Source organism: Delphinus delphis, chromosome 10 (genome assembly GCF_949987515.2).
Source record: "Delphinus delphis chromosome 10, mDelDel1.2, whole genome shotgun sequence".
NCBI classification, from domain to species: domain Eukaryota; kingdom Metazoa; phylum Chordata; class Mammalia; order Artiodactyla; family Delphinidae; genus Delphinus; species Delphinus delphis.
The window spans coordinates 73513779-73540595 of NC_082692.2; the positions used below are offsets into that span (position 1 = coordinate 73513779).

General features: G+C 39.9%; 1 protein-coding gene across 1 annotated transcript in view; it reads right to left on the reverse strand.

Moving 5' to 3' along the window:
* Positions 1–26817, reverse strand: part of CFAP20DC (CFAP20 domain containing) — a 349870-nt gene that overhangs the window by 74711 nt on the left and 248342 nt on the right. The window contains exon 16 of the mRNA XM_060022783.1: positions 14577–14671. Within this exon, the coding sequence (XP_059878766.1) occupies positions 14577–14671 (95 nt within the window). The remainder of the gene's footprint in view (positions 1–14576; positions 14672–26817) is intronic.

Genomic DNA, 26817 nt, shown 5'->3' on the forward strand with positions numbered 1-26817 from the left:
AAAATCAAGATGTGGTTGAAATGACGGATTCAAATGAAGCTAACCTAAAAATATGGAGAAATACAATACAGCAAATTATTATGCAAGTGTCTATGTATTTTTCATCTGTCAGTATTTTTCCTTTAACAGAAAATAAAATTAAATTAATTAGAGAGAGAAATTATAATTGCCAGGGAAGCTAAATTATTGATTTGATGCCACAAATCAGCTGATAGTTTTTTCCCTATAATTCCTAGGCTCTGTAATTAAATAATAATTTAGAGATTTAAGACTTAATGTCACTTACAAGTTGCATCCTGAATTGTATGGAACAAGAAACTGTATCAATCCCCAAATTGATACCAAATTATCTTAAGATGTATTTCCATATTGAATTGAATTATTTTTTTCAGGATCCATTTGCAATAGTCAATTTCAGATATAATGTTTAGTACACATTTGATGAGAATAGTAGAAATCCAAGTCTTGAAAGTGGAAACTAATAATAATATAAACTTTTCCTCACTGCTACATGTGCCATGAGGCAAATGTGCCCTCTCATCACACTGGATCTAATCTATAACTGTGGTTCTCATGCATGACTACACATTTGAATTGCCAGGGGAGGTTTTAAAATTTTCTAACGCCCAGGGTGCACCCAAGACCAATCAAATCAAATGTTCTGGGGGTGAAACCTGGGCATAGAAGTAGTTTTATAAACTTCCCAGGAGATTCTCATACGCAGCAAAATTTGATAAGTGAAGCCATATAGCCCAGTCAATGAGTTTCCAAGTAATCTGGCTCTACCATTTTGGTTTAAAATTGGCAGTGTGAAGCACATCTATTTCTGTTTTTCAATTCTTCTATAGAAATCTCAACAGAAATTGAAGCTACTCCTTTTAAACAAACAAAGTGTAAAATATGACCTTGTGGTAGATAATATAAATATAATATAAAAAGTACTTCCTTGAGCTCAGTATTTATATACTTGGCATACAATTCAAGGCTGGTCTACTGGAATTCAGGAAGCACATGATTTTCTTCCTTGTGATGCAGTGAGTAGAGTTACAGTGACATATTCTTAAAGACCTCCTCCATTTCTCCAGGTCCAAGTCACAGAAGTGGTGAGGTATGTGGGGTGTTCAAATGGGTGACTTCTTATTAAATTTGGATCCATGGAGCTAGATTTGGATCATATTATTAGAATTCAGAGATAATTGGTAAAAAATTTTTAAAAAAAGCACAGAGCTAAGCAGCTTAAGTTATTAACAATGTTGTGGTCTTTGGCAAACTCTGGATGAACTATAATGAAATGGAAATAGCAAGGTCGGTACCAATAAAATATGGTCATAAAGTCTGACTACTTCACAGTTAATCCTTTTTCTAATAATCTAAGGAAAGGTAAATACCATCTAGGAATATTCTGGTAAGAAAGTGGGGTAAATAAAAAGAATCAGTTTAAAAGGTATTCTTCTGACCATCATACTTTATTTTTAATACAAATAGGTAATAAAATAAAAGGTACCCAGATATCTTTTAAACAAGAATACATTTTCTGTATATCAAGCCATCATTTACAGATTAACACTACAAAAAATTTGCATTAATAACTCTTAATTCGTTTACATAAAATTATATGAAATAAGCAAAATTGTATGTAGGATGAGAACCAACAAATAAGAACCAATTCAAAGTTCTAAAATCTTATCTCTGTATTAATTCCTTCACAGTTCCAAAAAATCACACCCATCTACAAAAAGAACATAGGTAGTCTTAACACTGAACACTATGTACAAACTAACTTCATTTCTCTTAGTTACTGTTGATTCCATGGGCCTGGCCAACATATGCATTGTGATGCCAGTCAGAACTGCTATCCTGCTCCGCCGGGGGTGGCCATTCTTTGCCCTGGAAGGAGGCATTACACCAACTCGTAGTATTTCCCAGTCTGGGGATCAAAGTAACAGTTCAGACATGGGTCATACAGCAGAGTCAGCACTTCCTCGTCCTCTTCCACACTCAGGTCTTCTCCACCTGTGGGAAGGGGAACCACCGTCATGTTAGCTGTTGGCCTGGCCCGTAATTCTTAAACTGCAACAGAGAAGGGCAAGGAAGCAGGAATCATCTTTCCTGGGAGACTGTCCTTTGCGGGCAGGATGTCAATGCTAGAATGGAGGAGCGCTGCAGATGTGATAACGCTCTACTTGCAGTGTAAGACGGAGAAGAAACGGTGATCACAGGGGCCAGATTCGCTATAAAGCACAAGAAAAACGAGCGTGGAGAACTGGCAGGGAGAAGAAAGGATTAAGGAAGAGGGCCAAAGGACTAAAGAGTTATGAGGATTAGGGATACTTGAACAGGATTCAAAATTTGATTATCACAGCTCTAGACTTCTTCATGGGCCAGAGCTGCACAAATGCCAAACAGTGCAAATTAATAAAGAGCTCAATCCCCATTCATACAACCTAAAAAGACTACCAAATAAACATGAATTAAAATAATGTTTAGAAATATGGTACTCAAAGCATAGAACACAAATGGAAAACAATGTCAGATGATCTGTAATTTTATTAGTGGTAGCAAGATCTGTCACATTTGCTGGGAAAATGAACATGGCTTGATTTTTTTTTCTTGTGACAGCTATTTAGATGGTTTGGATGAAGAGAACACCTACCGCCTAAGTAATCAGCAAAGTTAGCAAGGTTTGGTTGGTTTTCAACAAATGGCATGGAATGAAAAAAAAAAAAAAGCTTTACTAAGATATTTCCTGACCACCTTGTGTGTGCCCAGTGTTGTGCTCAGTACTTAGGTACTTGATGCCATCACTAGCACTAGCAAGCGAGTGCCTTCTGAGTACTTCTCAAAATCCATGTAATAGGCTTGGAGGCTGGGAGGGCAAGACCTCCCTCAGCTGGAGAGGACCAGAGCAGGCTCAGGGAGGAGCAGACGATTAAGACAACACTTGTCTCTCTTCCTTAGCACAGGCTACTAAGGACCAAAGAAAACCAAACCTTTGGGCTACAAGCTCACCAGGGTCAGTTCTGGAGGGGATGGTGGGCATGGGCAGGGCTGACACAGAACAGAGGTTCAGTAAATACTGAGTACTTTTTGAAAGGGTGAATCAATGATTGTGAAACAAAGCTGGGATCTTAAGCGTCACTGCCCAGAGGAAGGGAAGGCCGTGGTAGTGGTGGTGGTGGTGGGACCTCACCTTACCCAGCCCAAATCAGATTAAGCTGGTGCATGGACACTGTCAGGACAGTGACAAACTGGAGTTAAGGCCAAGGGTGTGGTGACAAAATGGTGGAGTAGGGTTTTGAAACTGTACCACAGCCATTCCTCTGCCCATCCTTCTTCTAACCACCTCCCCCAAAACATTTAACGTGATCCTTCCCTGCCCCAGGCACCAAGCCAGGTGTTGGGGATATGAAGATATAAGAGAGAGGCCCTGTTTTCAAGGAGTTTGCAGTGATCTGGGGGAAACAAGAAATCAGTGGACTCTCTGGTGAGTTGCACGCAGTGCCAGCAGTTCTTAAAAAGTGGGGTTTAACAGAAGAATGATTTCATCTGCCTTGCTTAGTAACACCTCAAATAGTACAACCCTCGATGGTTTAGAAAGCACTTTCTCATGCAGTAGCTCATTTGACTGTTATGATCCTGTGAAAGAGGCAGGAATTATCGTGCCTGTTTGATGGATGAGGGAAACAAGGTCTGCAAAGTTAAACAGCTCATCTGAGGTCGCTTGGTGAGTTAGAGGCAGAGTCAGGGATGAACCTGGGTTTCCAGATTCCCAGTTCAGTGTTCTTTTGACCATACCTGCTCGATCTTATTGTTAACACATTACTGGTGTAACACATTCAATTGGAAGCTATTACATTATGGGGATTTAAATATGGAAAGTAAAAAATTGTAAAGGTGTCCTACATTTAAAGACATCAGTTTTGGAAACAAAAGAACTTTGATTTTTCATATTTCCAAAACCACTGACAAAGATGAGACAGTCCTTGTGGGAGGGGCAGAGGCAACTAGCTCAACAGGCCCAAAGGAACTGAGCTTATTAACTCCAGAAAAGGGAAAGCTTGATGGAAGTGACAACAGCCCTTCTGGCTTCACATATATAAAGGGTGGCAAATGAATGGGAAATTAAGACGATGCTGTGGGGCTCCAAGAGAAAGCAACAGGATCAATGGGTGAAAGTTACAAGGAGCCAGATTTTGGCTCAGCACAAGGAAAAATTTTCTAGACACTGCAGCTGACCAGGAAATGGAACGTGGACTCTAGGGAGGGTGAAGCGGGGACTGGGGCAATCATTTGTATGAGATTTTGTAGATGAACCCTGTGTAGGACAGGGGGCCAGATCCAATGATCCCTATGGTGCCTTTGATGAGTTTTTGTGACTCTCGGCTGCAGTGGCTTCTTGCATCCTTGAAATATGTCAGGACTTACAGCTAACGGCCACATTGATAGTGGTAGCTGACCTGAGCACCTTGCACAGTTTCTGATTAAGAACAGGAACCCAGAGAAGGCAGGCTGCCTTTCCTTTATTTTCTATTGTTACCTTAAGGGTGGTCCCTAGGGCCTTGCCTCCGTCCTCCTCCTCTAAGTAGGAGAGGGTGGGAATGCTTTTCAAGTGGCTGTTTCATATTGAAGATGATCCCCTGGGCCACTTCTGCACATCAAAGGAGAGTGTGCATGTCCTTTACTTTCAGATATTCAATCCATCAACACTTTCATATTGGGGCTACTTCAGTCAACGGAACAAAATCAGGTGATCAATAAGTAACCACTGTGTGCTTGCTACGTGACTGAGCAGTCTGGTTATGGATGAGACAGCCTAGTTGTACATGTGACATACACACATGAAACAAAAACAGCTAGTAAAGATTAATGAGGAGTTAAACTGGGAGTGGCTAAGAGCACCCCTGGGCTCTAGAATCCAACAAGCCTGGGGATGGATGGGAGCGCCGCTGCTCACCACCTGCATGCCCTTAGGCTGGTTACAGATTATTCTACCTCACTGAACCTTCGTTTGCTCGTTTTTAAAATGGGAATAACCTTATTTCATAGGGCTTTGTGGACTAAGCTGGACACTGGGTAATATGCATAGCACAGAGCACACGGTAGTTGTTCAATAAATAATCACTACTATTACTATTAAGAATAATAACAATATAATAAATCCTTAACTATAGGCTACAGCTTTTTTAGTAACTCAGAACAGCACTGATAAAGCTTAAATATAAAGAAAAGACTTCACAGAGACAGGCAGAATGACATTTAGACAATGAAGTCAGATAGATCTGGGTCCAAATCCCATTTCTGCCATTTCACAGCTGTGGGACATTGAGAAAATTCACTACTCAGCCTCAGTTTCCTCATATGTAAAGTAAGGATAGTAATAGTACCTGTTATAGTACCTATGAGAACTAAGTAAGATAACACTCAGTGCACACACAGTGAGTACTCAGCAAATGTTATAATCATTATGGAAAACGTAAGATATCTGAGTTAGACACGAGAGGGATATGTTCATTTATACCTCACTCCCTACCCCAAAACTATATCTGTTTGATTTTTTACTACTAAAAAAAAGGTTTGAATGAAACACAAAGTCCCCTACTAATTTTATACAGGATATTATAATTAATTCATCTTTAAATAAAAAGTTCTTATATCAAAAATCATGTATTTTTCAAAAAAGTAACACTAATTTTTTCCATCAGGTGTGATATTAAAACCACATATTACTGAGGTAAATAAATATAAGTTGAATTTTCTCGAAGATCTGCCATCCAATGTCTTGTTTTTACTGCATCAACACATTGGGGGAAATTCTGACCTCTGGCACATAAGAGTTATATGCTGTATAATTGTTTAGTGCATTCTGTGCTTGTACTTTCCAAAAAGATAAAATTTTAAGCTGGCGTTATTAAATTAGAAAACTCGATACATTTTTACAACTAGTCAGGAGCCTTTCAAAATGAAAATAACCATTGTAATGGGCCATGGGTCTTTATCATCCAACTGCAAAGGGATCAAGGTGCATCCAATTCATTAGTAGAGGTCTGGCTACATAATGCATGCAAACTGAAGCAATAACTGCTATAGAAATGCAGTCGTTCCAACACATATCGCTGTAGAACTGGAACTTCATGCATTATAACCATGGGACTAACGCAGGTTTTGTGGGTTTTAGTACTAAAGCTTTAAATGGGTGAATTTTAGAACTCTACCAACAATGACATTCATACAAAAATTGGGTGATATTATGTATAACTTTATATTGAAATAAGTGCTTTAAACTTGCACAGATGGTTTTGTTTTCATTATAACTTAATTTTCAAAGCCTCCAACTTACATCATTTTGCCACTGTAATCTCTACGTAATGAAATTATAATATTGTTAAGCAATTACCACTGTGATGTCAAGCAATGGGAAATGTTCTGAAAGGTAATTATTGTGCATGGGCATGGGGTAATTTTCAATTATATTCTTGGATAGTGAAGAGTTCGTTTTTCTCCCAAATGCTAAATTGCTCTATTTAAAGACTGGCTACAGAAACTCTAAAAGGACAAATTAACAAATAAAACCATTCTCTGCTACCAGACTAAGAACAGCGGGACAGGGGTCCAAATTACATTTTTACTCTTCTGCACATAATAAAGCCATTTCTGGTGAAATAAAATTGCCTTTCAGATAATAATCTGTTTACAAACTTTCAGCTTCATCCACTTTGAAACTGGTTAATGGCAATAACGGAAGAAAACCCAACGGAGTCAGACCAAACACAGCAATATTACCTGCCCTCCCCTTGGTTAGATCAGTGTGAGCAGATAATTCCTCCAGTTCACCTTTTGAGTCAATTAATATAAATGCTTAATTATCTATATTTAACGCATTTTAACTGTAGATAATAGAAAACCGATATGCACAAGCTCAGTCTTCAAGCTTGAAAATAAATGATGTGGCACCAGTTTATCAGATTTAAAGTCTCTGAATCAAGACACTGTACTTGATTTTCGATTTTCTGACGCTGCCATCTGGAGTTTTGTCTTTTTTTTACAAGTGAATGCATTTTCTCTCTTATAGATCTTGAAAACTGATGGACTGTATCTTTATGCGCATACTAATACACTATTGTTCAAACAATTCAGTGGTGACGGATCACCACTGGGAACAGTCAGCCTTCAGGTCAATAAAGATGACATTTTAGATAAGATTCTGCTGAGCACCAGGTGCTTGCAAACTCTTCCACCAACTTATATCACAGTAGGGCAAAATTAACTTGCACTAAAACTGGAGAACGTGAACTGTTGAGATTTGTTTCTCAGCAAATATGCGCCCTCAAATGGAAGAAAGATAAATGACCAATAATGGAATAAAAAGGATGAAAACGTACTTTCTTCTATTAGAAAGCTATATTGTTTTTTGGAAGGCAAATGATATTCCAAGATTATAGTTCAGGTTTCATTTGGGAAATAAGTACATCACTCCTTTTGTAAAATCTCGTGGCTATATTTTACTTGGAAAATGCCACTTAAAACAACACATTGAAGAATTTGGATGATTAGTTAGGAATTCTTGCAATTTCATTCTTTCCAGCTAGTCTCTACTTACAAATGTGATTCAAATGTGCGCTTGTATATCAAATCATCACGTTGTACACCTTAAATTAACATAATGTTATATGTCAATTGTATTGCAGCAAAGCTGGGGAATACCTCACAAGACATATATGTGCACTTGTAAATATGTGAATTACCACTCTGAGTGCTTTTTGTTGCACATGAAGGAAGGTCCCTAGTCAGACTATTGAGCTCTGAAGCCTACAAAGCCTATAGGATCTCCAGGGCCTGATTTCAGGCAAGGTGGCAACGCTGCAGCCAGGGGGAAATGTATCCCAATTCCAGCAATGGAATCTAGGACCACATCTGTGCCAAGGCCCCTCTGTTGTACATTTGGGGAATAAGTAGGTGGGGGGTGGTTCTGGAATAGGAGAGAGCCTCAGACACCCATCAGTGTGTTTACTTCTCTACTAGAGGGTTCACTTCCAGTATGACTGAAAAGAAGGCATTTCTTTATATAGTGAGAGGGCTGACTGCCCCCCTCTTAATCACTTCTTCTATGCAGAGAAGACACCCCCCCAGACCCTGAAAGCTGCATAAGAAAATACTTCCTTGCCCCAAGGTTAATCAGAGACCAAAAGGCAACTACTTGCCTCACAGGGGAAGGGGAAGGAATCTGGATTCAAGAATGTCATACAGGTAATAACTTGTTTTTTTGCACTTCGATTTATTGTGCTTTTTACAAATCGAAGGTTTGTGGCAACCCTGCGTTGAGCAAGTCCAACGGCACCATTTTTCCAACAGCTTTTGCTCACTTTGTGTCTCTGTCACATTTTGGTAATTCTCAAAATATTTCAAACTTTTGCATTATTATTATATTTGTTATGATGATCTTTGATCATTGATGTTACTACGACAACCTGCTGAAGGCTCAGATGATGCTTTTTTTTTTTTTTTTTTGCGGTACGCGGGCCTCTCACTGCTGTGGTCTCTCCCGTTGTGGAACACAGGCTCCGGACACGCAGGCTTAGCGGCCATGGCTCATGGGCCCAGCCGCTCCGCGGCATGTGGGATCCTCCCGGACTGGGGCACGAACCCGTGTCCCCTGCATCAGCAGGCGGACTCTCAACCACTGCGCCACCAGGGAAGCCCTCAGATGATGCATTTTTTAGCAATAAAGTATTTTTAAATTAAGGTATGCACTTTTAAAAGATGTAACGCTATTGGACACTTCATAGACAACAGTGTAATGTAAATACAACTTTTATATGCCCTGGGAAACCAGACTCATTTTATTGCGATATTTGTTTTATTGCGGTGGTCTGGAACAGAATGTGCAATATCACAAAGGTATGCCTGAAAATGCTAACAAATCATTTCACAAGCTGAGAGTTGAGGCGGGGGCTCTATGGGTCTAAGGAGAATTCTAAGGAGAGTACTATTTTATCCAGAAAGGCTCAAGAAAGAAAACTACCTAAATTAAAAACACTGCACTGGACACTTCAGCTGTGTAGTTCTTATTGACCTAAATGGGAATTCTGTGGTTCTATCAGTGTGGGGCTTAAGGGTGCGGACAGTCCAGTGCGACAGGCCTCGGTCAGTGTTCTGCTCCACAATCAGTGGGGCTGTGACCCAGGCTGTGACCCTAACCTCACCCGTACAGTGGCGACACAGCACAGCCCTATGCCAGTAAGTGTTAGGAGAAGTCACGGAGAGGTAACGCACAGGAAAACTCGACACAGCGCTGGGCACACAGCATGTGCTTTATTAATGCTGGCTTCTATTATTACTTTGATCGTGAATATTGCTTTTTTAGGGAAAGTTCTCCTTTGCATTTTGAATAAATCTTCAAGATACAGGGAAGATCCAAAAAGTAGACCAAATCATCCTCCTGTTTCCCATGGGCAGAAGATTCACTCATTCTACTCATCAAATATTTATGCAGCGTTTACAATGTCCTAGGCTCCATGTTAAGCACTGTGGGTACCACGGTTGTTCGATGAAGCACAATGTCTGGTGCGATAACTAATAAAACAGATTTTGGAAGACTGCTTTTAGACTCAGGGTATTAGGTAAATGTCAAATAATTGCACGGCGGGAAACAGGACTATGAAAGGATTCCTCTGTTGGACCCAGGACAGGCGGCCAGATTCCCCTCTCTCTGGTTAGCTGTGAGGCGTCATGAGATTTCCATAAATTCTTGAATAGTAATTTGGATATTACACTTATAAAATAAGCATCCGCTGCCTATTTATGTCTCGTGGGAGATTAATTAATGTTCATAAAGGAATATCTTCTGTGGCTTTGCTGTACAAAAGGTATGAGAATGTTATTTTTATGAGACTCTGGCAACTCCAAAAGCCCTTCTGAGTGTGTTTCTCACTCAAAATCCATGCAACCTGCAAAAAAAGGTTTACAGGCCTGAAGAGAGAGGCATTATTATTCCATTTTGGAGCTGGTAAGCATGAATAATTTAAGGGTCATAGCTGTAAACGAACAAATGTCAAAAACAAATTGACAACTATTCTTTGAGCGAAGTCTGGTTCATTTTCAAAAGGTCAATTTGGTAGTTTTCTTGAGTAAGTTCTGAAAGCTTAACGTCCCATTTTTACATTTCACACGGTCTCCAGAAAAACACATTTTCCGTAGGTGTTAAGGGTACCCGTGCCCATGGTAATTGATATTTGGCAAATGTATCATGGCCCAGCTGAGAGCTGCCCGTTTCTCCATTCAGTCGAATGGTGCGGAGTACAGTGCTGTTCCTGCTGGCTGCTTGGCTCTGCTGGGAGCTGGGCTGTTCATTTCAGATGGAATTCACACACTTGAGACATTCTGGCCTAGTAGAAACTGGGGCTGTGACACAAATTTGTACTGAATAAAGAAGGGACTCTAGGGCCAGGTATAATGCATGCATTTACTTTTGTATGGGCTGGGGCAAGTTTTCTAGAGTTACGTATTGGTTAGGCCATCTTTCCCTGCTGTGAGAAAGCAGTTATGCCTCTAGCTGCATGGATACATCTCGGCCTCTCCATCTCTGATGGAGATGTGGCGGTTCATCGTATCACTTCCCTGCTCTAAGTACCAGTGTCCATGTGTAAAATGGGGATAATAATAGTACCTATGTCTCAGTAGGCTATTCTGAGAATTAAAGTGCACATGTAGGCCTGGGTCACTGGAAGATGAAATAAACATTAGCTATTATTATGTTTATCCTAGAAGTCTGAAGATGGAAGAGCCTCTTGCCCTGTGAACGAGACTTCAAAACCACCTTCACATCCCAGTGCAATGGTTCTGCAGAAAGGCACTGATGCGGAGGAAGACTGGATCCAAATCGTAACTCTGATTGAGCATTTGACCTTGGGCAAGGTCAAATTGAGGGTGATGAATTACATTAGTGTTTTTAACTGGTTCATTAGGGCCCCACAGCAGGGTTCTGAGACCATAACTCCCACTCCACCCAGAGCAGTTCTGCTTTTAACTTCTTTACTTATTGGGATTCCATATGAGATTTCACTTGACAGAAAAGTTTTCATTGCTTATAAGTAAAGTTTAAGAGCCACCGCATAAGGTGACCTATAACTGTTTTAATTGCTAAAATGTGTGGGTCTAAGTTCAATACTCTCACTGTTGAATTTTACAAATATGCCTAATATACCAAAAAATTGGAATTGGGGGAAAAACTGAAAGTCAGATTTCAATGAATTACCCTGTTTTTTTCCTTCCAAGGTTGTTATAAGAAATGACCAGTTGAATAACATTTCTCTCCCTCTTTTTCCTCCCTTTCTCCCTTCCTGTCTTCCTTCTAATGAGAATCCAGCGTATCTAATATATGCCAGAAATTTCAGGGTACTAGGGATCTAGGAGTGAGCAAACTGACAGTCTCTGCTTTTAAAAACTCTTAGGCTACCTAGGAAAAAAGGCAATAGACAAGTAAACGAATCATGAGTTACGAACTGTGAAAAGGCTGTGACGAAAAGGCACTAGGTGAGGTGAGAGAGCCTGACCTACTCAGATAAGGTCGTCTCGAGAGGCCTTGGAGAAGGTGGGCACAGCGACCACCCAGGCTGGGCAGTCCCGCACTCTAGTCACCTTGCCCTTCATTCAGCCCCTCACTCCCTTGGCCTTGCCCTAGATCTGGTCAACACGGCAACTACACCCCTCAGCCACTCAACCCCTGGAGGGAGTGTGGCCACCAGTCATTTGTGACAAGGCTGGGGGTTGGGGGAGGCAGGTCCAGGCCTGAAACAGGTGACCAGAGGTCTGCTTTTCTTTTTTCTGAAAGGACTTAGCTACTTAGCCCTTGAGATGTTTTGTTTTCCTGTCGATTGGAACTCTCAACAGAAAAGTAATTTTTCAATTCCTGGTTTATATATTGTATTTTTTTATTAGGTAATTTATTTACTTGGTTCAAAGCCAAAAAAATTAAAAAATAAAAACAGTGGTTGGGCTCTGGGGCCAGGCTGCTTGGGTTTAAATCCCAGCTCTGCCAATGACTAACTTTAGGCAAATTATTCAAGACCTTGCTGCCTCAGTTTCTTCAGCTGTAAAAAATAACAACTGCATATACAAAATTAGTATCTTCCTCATGGTACTGCTGGGAGGACTAAATTTCTTTTTTACATTCTCTTTTTTTAAAAAATTTAAGTATAATGATTTACAATGTTGTGTTAGTTTCTGGTGTACCGCAAGGTGATTCAGTTATGTGTATGTGTATATATATATTCTTTTTCGTATTCCTTTCCATTATAGTTTATTACAAGATAGTGAATACAGTTCCCTGTGCTGTACAGTAGGACCTTGTTGTTTATCTATTTTATATATAGTAGTGTGTATGTGCAAATCCCAAAATCCTAATTTATCCCTCCCCCCAACCTTCCCCTTAAGTAGCCATACATTTGTTTTCTATGTCTGTGAGTCTGTTTCTGTTTTGTATAAAGTTCATTTCTATCATATTTTAGATTCCACATATAAGTGATATCATGATACTTGTATTTCTCTGTCTGACTTACTTGTGAGGACTAAATGTAACCACTGAGCACAGTGTCTGGCATATATTAGGTGCTGAGTTAATGGTATTGTGCAACAGAAACTCAGGAAGAGTCCCAGACTACCCACAACTGCGCCTCCCTTCTCCTTCTGATGGTATACACTGGATGCTTGAGCCTATTATTTTTCTTTGACAAACACTTTATAAGAACAGATGGAAACACTAGCTCAGTATATTGGTAACTGTATGCTACGTTGTCTAAAACTAAGCCAATGACATGTAAAGATTAAGCAAATAGGAAACACTACTTTTTGATGGTTTTGGTTTACATTAACTACAAACTATCCAAGTTTATCAGAAGAGGGAAAGGGATACCAGATGGAAATCTAGGATGACAGGGAGAAGGGGTGCCAGAGCTGGTTAACATTGGCCAGAACATTTCTACAATTCTTGGAATTTAATTTGTTAATTTGTCCTCCATGCAAGTTCTGTTTACCTTCAACATAATTGAGCCCCTGCTGTCAAAACATCACTTTGCAATGGCAACTTTAAGACATCCTTTCAGCCACTCATCACCACTATAGATCTTGGGTGCCTTTGTTTAAAGACCACACTCTCCTGCGGCTTATTTAGGATACTTAAAACATTACTTGTTCCCTCACAGCAAGGTCTCCTCCTGACACGCAAGATTCTGTTTTTCTATTATGAGCAATTATAAATGTACACCCCTAAAAAGTCTCAATTTGAGGGGCATCATCTATTTCAGATAGTAAATCACAGCGACATCTCCATCCCTTGGGCAACCAAAATGCACAACTCAGATATATGAGCTCTCACTCTGAACTCTCCATACCTGAAGAAAAATGGGATGCTCCTCTTTCTCCCTGGGGCAATTAGGGAAAAAAAACTCTGGCACCTTTGTTGGAGTAATTTATACTGGTTTCAGTTCCTTTTTTTTTTTTTTTTCTTTTGTGGTACGCGGGCCCCTCACTGTTGTGGCTTCTCCCGTTGTGGAGCACAGGCTCCGGACGCGCAGGCTCAGCGGCCATGGCTCAAGGGCCAAGCCGCTCCGCGGCATGTGGGATCCTCCCGGACCGGGGCACGAACCCGTGTCCCCCGCATCGGCAGGCGGACTCTCAACCGCTGCGCAACCAGGGAAGCCCCCCCGCCCCCGCCGCTTTTTTTAAACCGTAGATATAGAGCTTCCATCTTTATAATCCAACTTGTAAAGCTATCTCAGGGAGTCCCACTCTGAGGTTGTCTGTCACTCCAGCTATGCATTTTAGAGTTCCCCTCACCCTTCCCATCTCAGCCCCTCTGTGTCTGACGAAGATTCTTTTATGTCCCTCCTCTACACACTCCTGACAGTTACGTTCCCTGCTCACAGCCAGAAACTAAATGGTCATCTTTCTGGCTCTCGTCAACAAAGAGAACCCCAGGCAAATTTTCATCCCTGCTTCCTTCTAATTTTTCTATTACTAATACTACTCATCAAAGCTCTGTGCCAGCCTTTGCTTTAATGAAACGGCTGTACCTCTGTATTAACGAAAACATGGATCTCTGTGATGCTGGCGTATTGGGTCTGCTTTATAATACTACTAACAACTGGTACTTGGTAGGCGCTATCCCAAGTATTTCATATACAGTATACCTCACTGAATCTTCATGAAAAACTTGCAGGTGGGCACCATCTATTATTAGTCTTATTTTACAAAACTGAAATTCATAAAAGTCACACAGCAGGAATTGCTAGAGTTGGAATTCAGATGAAGGTCAATTTGACACCAAAGCCATACTCTTACGCCTTAAACTATATTTTGCCCATGGATTAACCTTCAGGAGAACAAGGACAATTTCTCTTTTAAATTCCTTTTAGTTGCAAAGCACCTATAATCCTATAAAATGAGGCACAGATTACCTCATTTTGGCTGTGTGAGCCTGTGATCAGCATTTTAAAAAAAAGTGGCATCTCAAAGTGACTGATTTTCTCTATATATAGTTAATTATTTTTATTTTTTATGCTTGGTGTTTTTCATATTCCCACCTTGAGCACTCAAGCTTCCGGAAGAATCCTGATGCTGCTCTGCTGGCTGTTGACTGGGAGGAACAATCGGTGGGCTCAGCATATTTAACCAGTCCCTAAAAAGAAAAGAAGAAAATAAATGAACCACATGTTTGTAATTCCATATAGAGATTTTACCTTTCTCCTGGATTTTTAACTCCCTGGGGCTTCCACAAAAAACCATTTTTCCCTTCTTCATATTTCAGAAAATAAGATGTCCAGAAATTAATATTCAGTTTTATAAATCTGTAAATACATAGTTGATTACTTAACTAACTAGCTGTTCCATAAATACACCAACTAAATGATGATGACTCTTCCTCTCAAAAGTTTATTACTGTTGATTGTCAACTATAGCACAGCTCCTCTCACCTAAGAAAATTATTTCAACAACTAAGAAGAAATGCAGCAGAGACAAAGCTCCTTAGGACCTTTGGATAAGAAAGCCTGACAAAGTTACATGTCATGGATGACAAGAGTCCATTTGGTGATTCAAAAGAGAAGTTAGTCTTGGAGCTGTCATGGACCAGCCATGATGGTGGGAGCTGGTATGCATTCACTTGGGGCTTTAGGGCAGGGGAGGACAAAAGAAGGAAGAGTGAGGGCCTTTGGGCCCTTGAGTGGCTCGATACTTCAGTTCTCCCAGTATGAATGGGGGCAAAGCCACTTCAGAAAGCACCTCCTGCATTCCCCGTCCCTCTGCCTCCAACTTCCAACCTCATTCCCAGTCTCTTAACTTTCCTTCTTTCCATTCTTTTCCTGTCTCTCTGCTCCCTCTAGCAGATACCTGGGTGGGTGTGCTATAAGTCAGTGACATCCTGAAGGCATGAGTCACTGTGTGTTCTACTTCAACCCTTTCTCATCTGTAAACTTGCTATTGAGCTTCTTCACGGGAACAGAGCAGGAAGGGGAATGTGAAGGATTTTCCAAAGTGAATTATATTTCTTGCATTGATATAAGCAGCCTGTGTCATTGACCTTATTCTTCTCAACAGGAATATGTCCTCATGACCAAAAAATTTCTCTCTAAATTTCTGCATTTCCTGCTGTCTTTATCTACAATGGGAGACAGTCCCGACCAGTAACTAAGAGCACTGGCTCCCCAGGCCAATCCTGGCACCATGTTTCTGAAATGTGAGAACTTAGCCAAGTCGCTTATAACATCACTAAGCCTTATGTATAAAAAGGAGATAATAATAGTTACTCCAGAGTTTTGTCGTTAAGATGAAATGAAAAAAATGGATGAAAAACGTTTGGTATGGATCTGGGTACAGAGCTGCTGTCAAAAAATTTCAGCTATGACCACTATCATCTTCATTATCAGTGAAGATCATAGTATGGCTGTATCCACAATGATAAACCAAGGTAGGAAGTGGATTCTGCTGGAATTAAACCAGCCAAGGATTGTAGAATGATTTCAAGTCTATACAATAGAAGTTTTCTTTGCAAGCCATTTACTCTTGTATAAAAAGGATCTTAATGTAAAAATTATCCAATTCCTATTTGTATTATTTTAAGATACTTTCACTCACTGCTCACTTTAGCTATCACTAGATTATGGCTTGTAAAATAAGCAAGGTGAACTTGCTGTGTAATTGAATTTCATAATAACACATTAAGGACATCAGAAAGGATTTGTCACAGACTTCCAAGCTAATGGGGCATTTTCTGATAAGCACCTTTTACTTAGTCCATTTAATTATAGCAGACCAAAAAATTCCTACATTATAGAAAATTACAAGGTCACATACAAATTACTAGCCCAGTGGCTTCATTACTCGGCAAGAGAGATGGAGAGCAAAGATGAACAGGAGAAAAATAATGTTATCATATGATGACACCCCAGCAACAAATTAGAAACTCCAAACGATGGCAGTAGTAGTATCTACCATGGTCCATGGACATGCAGGAAAAAGCAGATGTTATAAAAGGCAAGACATTACTTCTTAGGCCAATGATTTGGTTAATGTTTTTCTTGTCAGCAGTAGCTATGGAAAGTACAGAGTTTTTCTTTTTGTGATTTTTGTTTGTTTTAAAGTAATTTCAGATTTATAGAAAAGTTTCAAGAGTACAAAGAACTCCTATATATCCTTCACCTAGATTCTCCAATTTAAACATTTTATCACATTTGCTATCTATCTATCTATCTATCTATCATCATCTCTCTATCAAGGGTTGGTAAACTATGGCCATGGGCCAAGTCTGGCCCACTGCCTGTTTTTGTAAGGCCTGCAAACCAAAAATAGTTTTTATATACTTTAACGGTTGAAAACAATTAAAATAGCAATGTTTCATGACACATGAAAGTTATATATAATTCACATTTCAGTGTCCATAAATAAAGTTTTATTGGAATACAGCCACGTTCACCTTTTTACATATTGTCTATGACAGCTTTTGTGCTATGATGACAGAGTTAAATATTTGTGATCTGGCCTTTTACAGAAATGTTTGTCGGCCCCTGGTCTATAACCATGAGGTCATATTGCTTCCTCTAATACTAATATAATACCACAGAGTCATTTTCATCTTTCCTTTTTCCTTTCTGACACTGAGGAACCTGGCTCCCATTAGCCTCAGTATATTTACTTACTTTCTGAAGTACAGAACACGCCAAAAGTGGTGTCAAACAAAACAAAACAACCAATAAAACACCCCAAACCTACTCTCTAGGATTCTCTGTTTATGGTTCTTTTTTTCATTAGTTAAAATACCATGTTCAAAATTTACTTAGGCTAGTTCATTTTCCTACCTCTTCAGTGAGGTTATATTCTTAATTTGAAATATAGTTAGCATCATTTGCTTCTGTTTGCATTAAGTTTTTCTCCCCATTCTTGATTTTTATTACTTTTGTTGTTTTGAGTAGGTAAAATATTAACAGTTCAAAAGTCAAACTTTTACAGAAAAGCATATTCAGTAAGAGTTAGATTTCCTTCATCCCTTCCAGTCTGTTTCCACCCCCTCATCATTTCAACACCATCCCCACCCACTCCTCCAGAGGTAATTAATTTCATTAGTTCTTGTGTCTCTGTTTCTTTTTGCAAAAATTCAACAGATACACGTCTATTTTTTTCATTCCTCTTCTTTCTAATGTAAAAGGTAGTATACTATAATTACTCTTTTGCACTTTCGTTTTTTCAACTTAAAATATATCCAGGAAATCACTCATACCAGTTCATAGAGAGCTTCCTTATTCTTTTTGTTTTTTTTTTTTTACAGCTGCATAGTACTCCGCAGTGTGGCATACATTTATTTCACCACTGTCCTATGTTCGGGCAAGTTTTAAATATTTTGTGATTATTGCAATTAATGCTACAATGAATAACTTTGGGCATATCTATTTTTGTATATGTGGATATATACCTTCAAGATAAATTCTTGGAAGTGGGATTCCTGGAATAAAAGGTAAATGCACACTTGGTTTTGTTAGATACTGACCAATTGTTTTCACAAGGGTTGTACCCATCAGCATTCCCACCAGCAATGTCTGAGAGTGCTGGTTTGTCTACAGACATGTCACAGTGTTATGTTGTCAAGTTTTTAATGCTTTCCAATCCAAGAGATAATAACTGATAACTTAAAAGTAGTTTTGATATCCATTTATTTGCATTTCTTCTCATCATGAACATTATGAGTAGAGTTGACTCTTCATATGTTTAAGGCTATTTAATATATATGTGTATATATGTGTATGCATGTGTGTATTTTATATCTATATCTTTTTTTTCCTGTCTGTTCATGTCTTTTGCTCTTCTTCCATCAGGTCTTTTTTTTTTTTGTCTCTTTTCCTCATTTTGTCATCTGTGTTTGCTTATGATATTTTTTGCCATGCAACAGGTTTTTAATTTTTCTGTAGTCAGATGCATCAATCTTTTCTTTTATTGCCTCTGTATTTATTTATTTATATTTTAAAATAAATTTATTTATCTATTTATTTTTGGGTCTTTGTTGCTGTGTGCAGGCTTTTCTCCAGTTGCGGCGAGTGGGGGCTACTCTTCGTTGTGTTGTGCAGGCTTCTCATTGCGGTGGCTTTTCTTCTTGCTGAGCACAGGCTCTAGGTGTGCGGGCTTCAGCAGTTGTGGCACGCAGGCTCAGTAGTTGTGGCTTGCGGGCTCTAGAGTACAGGCTCAGTAGTTGTGGCACACGGGCTTAGCTGCTCTGTGACACGTGGGATCTTCCCGGACCAGGGATCGAACCCGTGTCCCCTGCATTGGCAGGTGAATTCTTAACCACTGCGCCACCGGGGAAGTCCCTGCCTCTGTATTTCAAACCAGAGTTAGGAAGTTCCTCCCTACAACCAGGTTCTATAGAAATTCACCCTTTTTTTCTTCCAGTTACTTGCATGGTTTCATTTTTCACATTTAGATTTCTGATCCATTTGGAGTTTATTCTGGTATATGTTGTGAGTTTATTCTGGTGTAAGATGCATCTAATTTTATCTTGTAAAAATGACTACAGATTCCATATATGTGTGTTAGCATACAGTATTTGTTTTTCTCTTTCTGACTTACTTCACTCTGTATGACAGACTCTAGGTCCATCCACCTCATTACAAATAACTCAATTTCGTTCTTTTTTATGGCTAATATTCCATTGTCTAAAAAACCGGTACTGATGAACCTAATGGCAGGGCAGGAATAAAGATGCAGATGTAGAGAACGGACTTGAGGACACGGGGCAGAGAAGGGGAAGCTGGGACGAAGTGAGAGAGGAGCATTGACATATATACACTACTAAATGTAAAATGGATGGCTAGTGGGAAGCTGCTGCATAGCACAGGGAGATAAGCTCGGTGCTTTGTGACGACCTAGAGGGGTGGGATAGGGAGGATGGGAGGGAGGCTCAAGAGGGAGGGGATATGGGGATATATGTATACATATAGCTGATTCACTTTGTTGTACATCAGAAACTAATACAACATTGTAAAGCAATTATACTCCAATAAAGATATAAAAAAATGACTGCAGAATTCTCTTGAAAAATGATGTTAAGATTTAGAACATTTTATTTAATTAAGAACCTTTAATCAAAACAACTCATTTGTTTGGCTTTTTATTAAGTAAGCATTAACAATGTATATTTTGAAATAAAGGGTTTCCATGTTAACTGTGAAATATGGAAAACATTTGGCTAAACAAAGTCAACCAGTAGGTTTTCTTGCAAGACCTTTGAGAGCCTTTAACAGACTGTGAATCTCCTGAGAGGAGCGTAGAATATGTAGACTGCCCACCTTTTTGCATCTGGAACTGTTCCATCTTTTTGGGATCATGAGTCCACAGACCACACCATACCTTGAGACACTTCAGGTTATAACATTTTCCCACCCTGGTGACATTGTTTTTGTTTTAAGTATTTTTAAAATTTATTTTATTTTTATTGAAATATATTTGATTTATAATATTGTGTTAGTTTCAGGTGTACAGCAGAGTGATTCAGTTATATATATAATATATATATTTTCAGATTGTTTTCCATTATAGGTTATTACAAGATACTGAATGTACAGTTCCCTGTGGTATACAGGAAGACCTTATTGTTTATTTTATGTATAGTAGGTTGTATACATATACTCCTAATTTATCCCTCTCCCCTTACCTCTCCCCTTTGGTAAGTTTGTTTTCTGTGTCTGTGAGTCTGTTTCTGTTTTGTATATAGATTTATTTGTATTATTTTTTAGATTCCACATATAAGTGATAACATATAACATTCCTCTTTCTCTTGTTTTTATTTTACTTCATATATATTTAATAATTTCATTTTTTCAAGAGCGATCTGTTTTTTTTGTGACTTGTTAATAAGCCAGAAATGTGTAGTCTAGCACCTGTACCTTACATGTTTACATGTTTACATGTGGTATTTAATGCTGAGCCATGTTTTGACCCCCATGCCTTCCCAGGCCGCAAACATCTAGGGACGGGGGATCAGGCTCATTCACACTTGTCAAGCCCTAGCTCAGCTGTGAGCCACTTCCTTGGCCTGCTTCTCACCCCGGCTGCCTGTGCTCTGGAACCTGCTCTTGCTCTTCGTTCTCCCATTTGCATACTTGCCCTGTCGTTTGCACTTGTTACTCTATTTTGTTTGGTTTCCTCAGCTCTGACTATAATGCTTTTCTCTCTACCTGTAATGAAAACCTCCAGCTCCTCTGGTGGAGAAGCATCCTGTTCAGTCAGGCTTGCTCTCCGAGCATGCTCAGGGGCTGCTTCCTCCTCCTTTCTCTCGTGGACCCAGGCAGGCCTCCCACCCCTGCCTCTCCTCTTGGAACTGAAGAGAAAGGACTTGCAGGCACACCTATACATGCTGAGCTCTGTCAGCAGAAGGTGTGTTTTATTTAAGAGTCAAGACAATGGGTTCACTTCAAATACCACATAAAAAATATAATGTAGATGAAAGATAAATACCATCTTGTGAATCCTCACAGTGGACAAATTCATCTAACATTAAAATCCTGCCCCCCGCAAATACCATGCTCTTTCCATTCAACTTGCATGTTAGAGTTTTGAAGGGAGGCAGTGAGCTTTAACTGAATCAGAGCTGACTCAGATATTTTTACAACTGAGGATAATGTTCTCACTTAAGATAGACTATGGTTTCAGTTCCTTCATTTAAAAACAAGATTTTGCTTACAAGAGAATTTTACACACATTTATTTCATTAACGTGCTTCCTATAAATACATCATATATGTATACACACATACACACATATATACAAATACATGCATGATATGAGAGCAACAGTTAGCTTGATCATCTGTCTACATATACAGTAATCATTTACTGAACTGCTGTGTGTCTGACCCTAGGGAATCAGAGAGCTCATCGTCAGATGGAAGAAGCATTCTAGCTAACAGAAAATGACATGGGCTGCTCAGCTTATTTGTGTGTTCCCTAAAGGAATTCCCTTGTAAGGAAATTGCCTACAATCTTGTATACATTTAAATATTTATTTGGGTGAGTAATTATTTGAGAAATCTAAAACATGACAACAATTATTACATAGCTCTCATTTAGAGCACTGAGCTACTGAGCTACCTGCTATCATAAGGGCTGGGTTAGAGGAGCTAGCCCAGTGTGAAATACTTACATAGGAGATCTTCTATTAGAATTCAGAAACTTGCAGCAATTTCTATACGATACTTATTGATATTTATCATTTGGTACCAGTGTAAATTTCTTATTCACTGAAAGCAGTCTGGGTTTTAAACATCTTCTAGGGCCAGGGAACAGACTGGGGAGAGGACTAGGAAATAGCTCACTTCGGGGAGAATTCATAGATTCTTTTTAAAACCTGGTGAAAACTGTTTTCCCAGAAAAATGACCAAGAATACCAAATTTTCTTTCAATTTTAGGAGGTCGGAGATCATCTGAAGCCCATTCGTGCACTTGTGGAAACTGAATTAAGAACTTCTGCGTCTTGGAATATCACGGAGGTGTTTTTGTAGTGTAAAACCCATGGTTCTTTGTAAAGGCCCAGACAGTAAACATGTTAGGCTGTACAAGCCACAGGTCTCTGCTGCAACTATTCAGCTCTGCTGCTGTAGTGTGAAAGCAGACATAAACGATACGTAAACAAGTGGCGTGGCTGTGTTCCAATAAAATCTTATTTACAAAAGAAAAAAAAATTCTGCAATGGGCAGAATTTGGCCCATAGGCTGTAGGGGAATGACCCCTGTCTTAGAGGAAGGAACTGTGAAGTGGAACATTCTCAAGGCTCTTATGAGAATTCCTGTCAATTTTCCTCTGAAATGCCTTATGAATTTACCTTTCTCACCATCTCTACATCCACCACCAAAGTCCAAGCAACTACCTTGCCTCCTGTTATCTGCAGTAAAAGCTCTGAATTGATCCCCTTAGAGTCATTCATTCTGGCTTCACTTCTCTGTTCTTCACACTATGGCCAAAATGCTAATCTGATTATGTCAACCTCTTTTTCAAACCCTTTAATATCACTGGGAAGCTATCGTATTTGGGAGAAAGACCAGAATTATTACCTTGGCCTTTGAGGCTCTGCATAGCCTCGTCTCTATGTGTTTTTCCGACTTCATCTTGCATTGTTCTCCCTCTCACTCACCATGCTCCAGCCACACTGGGCTTCTCTTGATTCCTGGAAATATGCCATGCTCCCTGCCATCATGGGACTTTTGCCCAGGCTGTGCCCCCTTGTCTAGACCATGTTCTCCTCCCCTGCTCCTACCCACCCACCCCTTATGCTGGTAAAATCATATCCAACCTTCACATTTTGGCTCAAGCATCACCCTCTTGAGAAGTCCTCCTGGACGCTCGCTCTCTAATCTAGCTGAGTTCCTTTGTTACTTCTTCTAATAGAGCAACTGTGATCTTCTCTTTAAGAGCTCTTATTTGAGTTCATAATTACATCCTCATTTGTTTGATCGTTCAGTGAATGAAGTCTCCCCCACTTGACTCTACCCAGCACCTAGCAGAGTGCCTGGCACAGAATACGCACTTCCTCAATATTTACTGAATGCATGACTGTTGAGTCTCTTTGTTAGTCCAGAATACTGAGCGCCACTCAGAGGTGAATGTTTCCATGACAATAAATAACGCTGCTGTTGCAACCCACTCTTGCATTTTGCCTCTATCTTACTCTTTCTCTACCTGCTAGGAACATGCTATTGTCTTCTCATCATGTGCTTGGTACACACACAATTTGGGGTCAACCTGGGGACACACACTTGCCTCTTTATAGCCAAGACAGAAAATTTTTAATTTTCTGCCTCAGAAAACAGCATGCTGGTTCAGAAATATGTTTACTAGGATGAAAAACTAAGAAAATGTATGTTTCTATTGTTTTGAAATTTAAACATAAGAGCTCTCAATAGCTTTTCTTCATAGGATTCGTCTCTCATTTGAAGCAGGGAGCTCAAGCAATAAGTTGGAAACACAAACAGTATGTTGGGAACTCTTTTGCATGTGTCTTAGTATGGACTGGAGCAAGTACTAAGATGTTTCTGTTTACTTTTGGTTCGTTTCCTGCAGGAGCTCTCTAACCAGATTCTCAGTGTTCTGGTTCTGAAGGCCTTCTCCAACACTCCCAACAAGTGTTTACCTAGTCCATACTTGATTACCATCAGTGACTGTGTACTTACTACTTTCAAAGACCATATTTCATCTTCCAATAGCTTTGACTATTAGAAAGTTTTTCCTCATGTTGAGGAAAAAAATTTCCTTTTCATTCTCACCTGTTTCTCCTACTGTTACCCCTTGGGGCTTTGAAGGAACAATTCGAATCTCTCTCCAAGATGCAGTAGGAGAGAGGTAAGGAACTGTCTGTCCAGAACTCCTTCCTCTCCTTTCTCCTTGGAACAGCGCCCTCTGACCACGACTCTGGGAATGATCATGTTCCTACATGAGCCCAGAGCCTCAGCTGACTGGCCCGTGGGTAGACAACTGATCTAATCTGAGCCAATCACTGTGCTTCCCTACAACTTCTAAAACTGGATCTGAAAAAGAAACATAGTCCCACAATGAAGATGGAAGCCAGAAGAAGTGAAACTCAGATGCCACTGGTGACCACATGTCCTGTCACATGGTAGAAGCCAGTCTTAAGAGAGAATGGGGAAGCTTAAAGTCTGGGTTCTGGGAATAAAACAGTACTGGTACCAATGAATGAACTGGGAAATTAGGGAGATGTTATAGGAGTTTGGTTTAGCACATGAAGAGCCTGAGGTCTTGGTTGTTTCTCTGTGTGAAGATGTGTTAGAAATATTTAGGATCCATTACCAGGTCCCAGTCTTAGCTCCTGAATATGCTGACATTGCTCCATACCCATTTGCCACCATTCTAATCTATGCTTTTAGAATATCTCCCTTGTTTTTCTCCCAGCCAACCTGGACTCCCTTGAATCCAGAGTGAGCTTTTCAAAATTTGCTCTTAGCGCAAAATCCCAAATTCTGCATTGGCTTAAAGCTTTGCATATTCTGATCCTTACCATCTTTACAGCACAGTTTTGTGCCTTTCCCTCACTGTCACTGCCACTCTACCCCCAGGCTTCAGATGGAGAGCCACATCCTTAGTCTCTTTTCCCATAATGGCCTGATACTATAGACTGAATGTTTATATCACCTCCCCTGTAAATTCGTATGATGAAATCTAACTCCCGATATGATGGTGTCTGGAGGCAGGGACTTTGGGAGGTGCTTAGGTCATGAGGGTGGAGATCTAATGAATGGGATTAGTGCCCTTATAAAAGAGACCCCAGAGAGCTCCCTTGTCTCTTCTCCCATATGAGATCACAGTGAGACGATAGCTGTCTATGAACCAGGAAGAGGGCTCTCACAAGACACCAAATTTGCCAGGACTTTGATCTTGGACACCTCAGCCTCCAGAACTGTGAGAAATAAATTTCTGTTATTCATAACCCACCTAGTCTATGGTATACAGTTATAGCATCCTAAATGGACTAAGACACCTAGTTTACTTTCTCCATCTTTCAGCTCAGTTTTACTTCAGAGAAGCCTTTCCTGAGTTCTAAGTCTACTGCAAGTTTAATATCAGTCAATGTTCCAGCAGAAAACACTTGGCACACTCAAATTAGGATGATTTGAGGAGGGTTTAAGAAAGGGCTTCTTACAAAGGTAAGGACGGGTATAGGAGAACCACACGGGACATTATAGAATCCTAGGGATTTTGCCATCCCCCCACCCTCAGCCTTAAGGGACAAGGGAGGAACAGTGACCAGAATCTAGAAAGAGAGAGGGCCTCCTTAAGAGGAGCTGTGCCCAGATTGTAAGTTCCCTAAGGCAGGCAATCATGTCTGTCTTCTTCACCTTGGGCTTGACACAGATACTCAGTAAATGTTTGTTGAATGAATGAATGGATACTTGTAGGAAGGCCAGAGCTATAAGAGAAAGATAAACAGGTGAGAGTGAAAAGACTGGAACGTGGATCAGTTCTCTGAGGAAGACCTGCTAGAGGGGAGGTCAGGAGAACATGCTCTGAGAGTAGTGGGAGGAATAAGAGGAGTCAGAAAAGGCGGCTAGTTGAGAATGTTATGAGAATTATTCTTCTCAGACATTTCTTCTTTTCCCTTCATAAAAGTACTCTCAGAGGATGTCTACCTTATGCTGACATCTGGAATAGGATCGTGTCTCTTCCGTAGCAAAGGTTGGGAAACACATTATGTAAACAAGTACTGTGTTTTTATCTCACATAAATCCACGTTTATTTAGAGACACGTAGCCAACAGTCATACAAAAGGAAAATCATATTCTTTCTTTCTTCTGGCCTCTACGAAATCACCTCTGCTGCCCATGGCTTTGCAAGTAAACCCGTAAAACAGAGAGGACACTGCTCTCTCCAAGGGCTCAATGCTATAAGAAATCACAAAAATCATTAACTTCTTTTACTCTGCTAAATATTCTTTATACATTGTCTGCAGAACTGAATATTTTTCCTGTTTGGCAGTATTTTCCCTTAGGTTAAGAAAGTATTAATGACACACCATCTTGAGATTATTTTACATACATCGATTCATTAGATACAGCAGATAATTTAACTCTGGAGGCGCAAATCCAGGCATCAGCCATCAAATCCACTATAACATGTGAACAGCTAATATCCCACCTACTTGAAACAACATGGAAAAAGGCTTCTCTACACTGTTGTCAGCTTAGCTGCTTTATAATTTTACATTGAATATATGTTTATTGAGCCCCTGCAGTGTTGCAGACTTTGTGCTGTGTACTGAGGAGTAAGACATGATTCCTATCCTTGAGGAATTCAGTCTCCTAGAGACAGACTGTTAGATGAACACTTATAAGAGAGTGAAGCAAGTATTGTTAAATAGAGGTAAGCCCAGGGGACCTTTTACTGTTAGGAGAAGGGCTGTGGCAAGGCTTTTTATGTTTAGCAAAAGTGATGACAGGATTCCTCCTGAAGGATGAGAATGAGGCCACAAGATAGAGAAAAGACAGAAGGATATTCTAAAAGGGACAAACAGCATGCACCGCAGCAGAAAAATGTAAAGAGCTTGAGGTCCCTCTAGCAGTGTGACGTGATGGGCACTGGGTGTTTATGTATGTGTGGAATGAAGACATACTAACAATTACTGAAGAAGGCAGCGGTCTTATATGGCAAGCTAAGCAGTTCCTACTTTATTCTGAAGGCGTGGTGGATCTATTGAAGGATTTTAAGCCAGAAGAATCTTGGATTTGCATTTTAGAAACATCAAAGTGGCATCTGTGTGGAGAATGGATTGGTGGGGAAT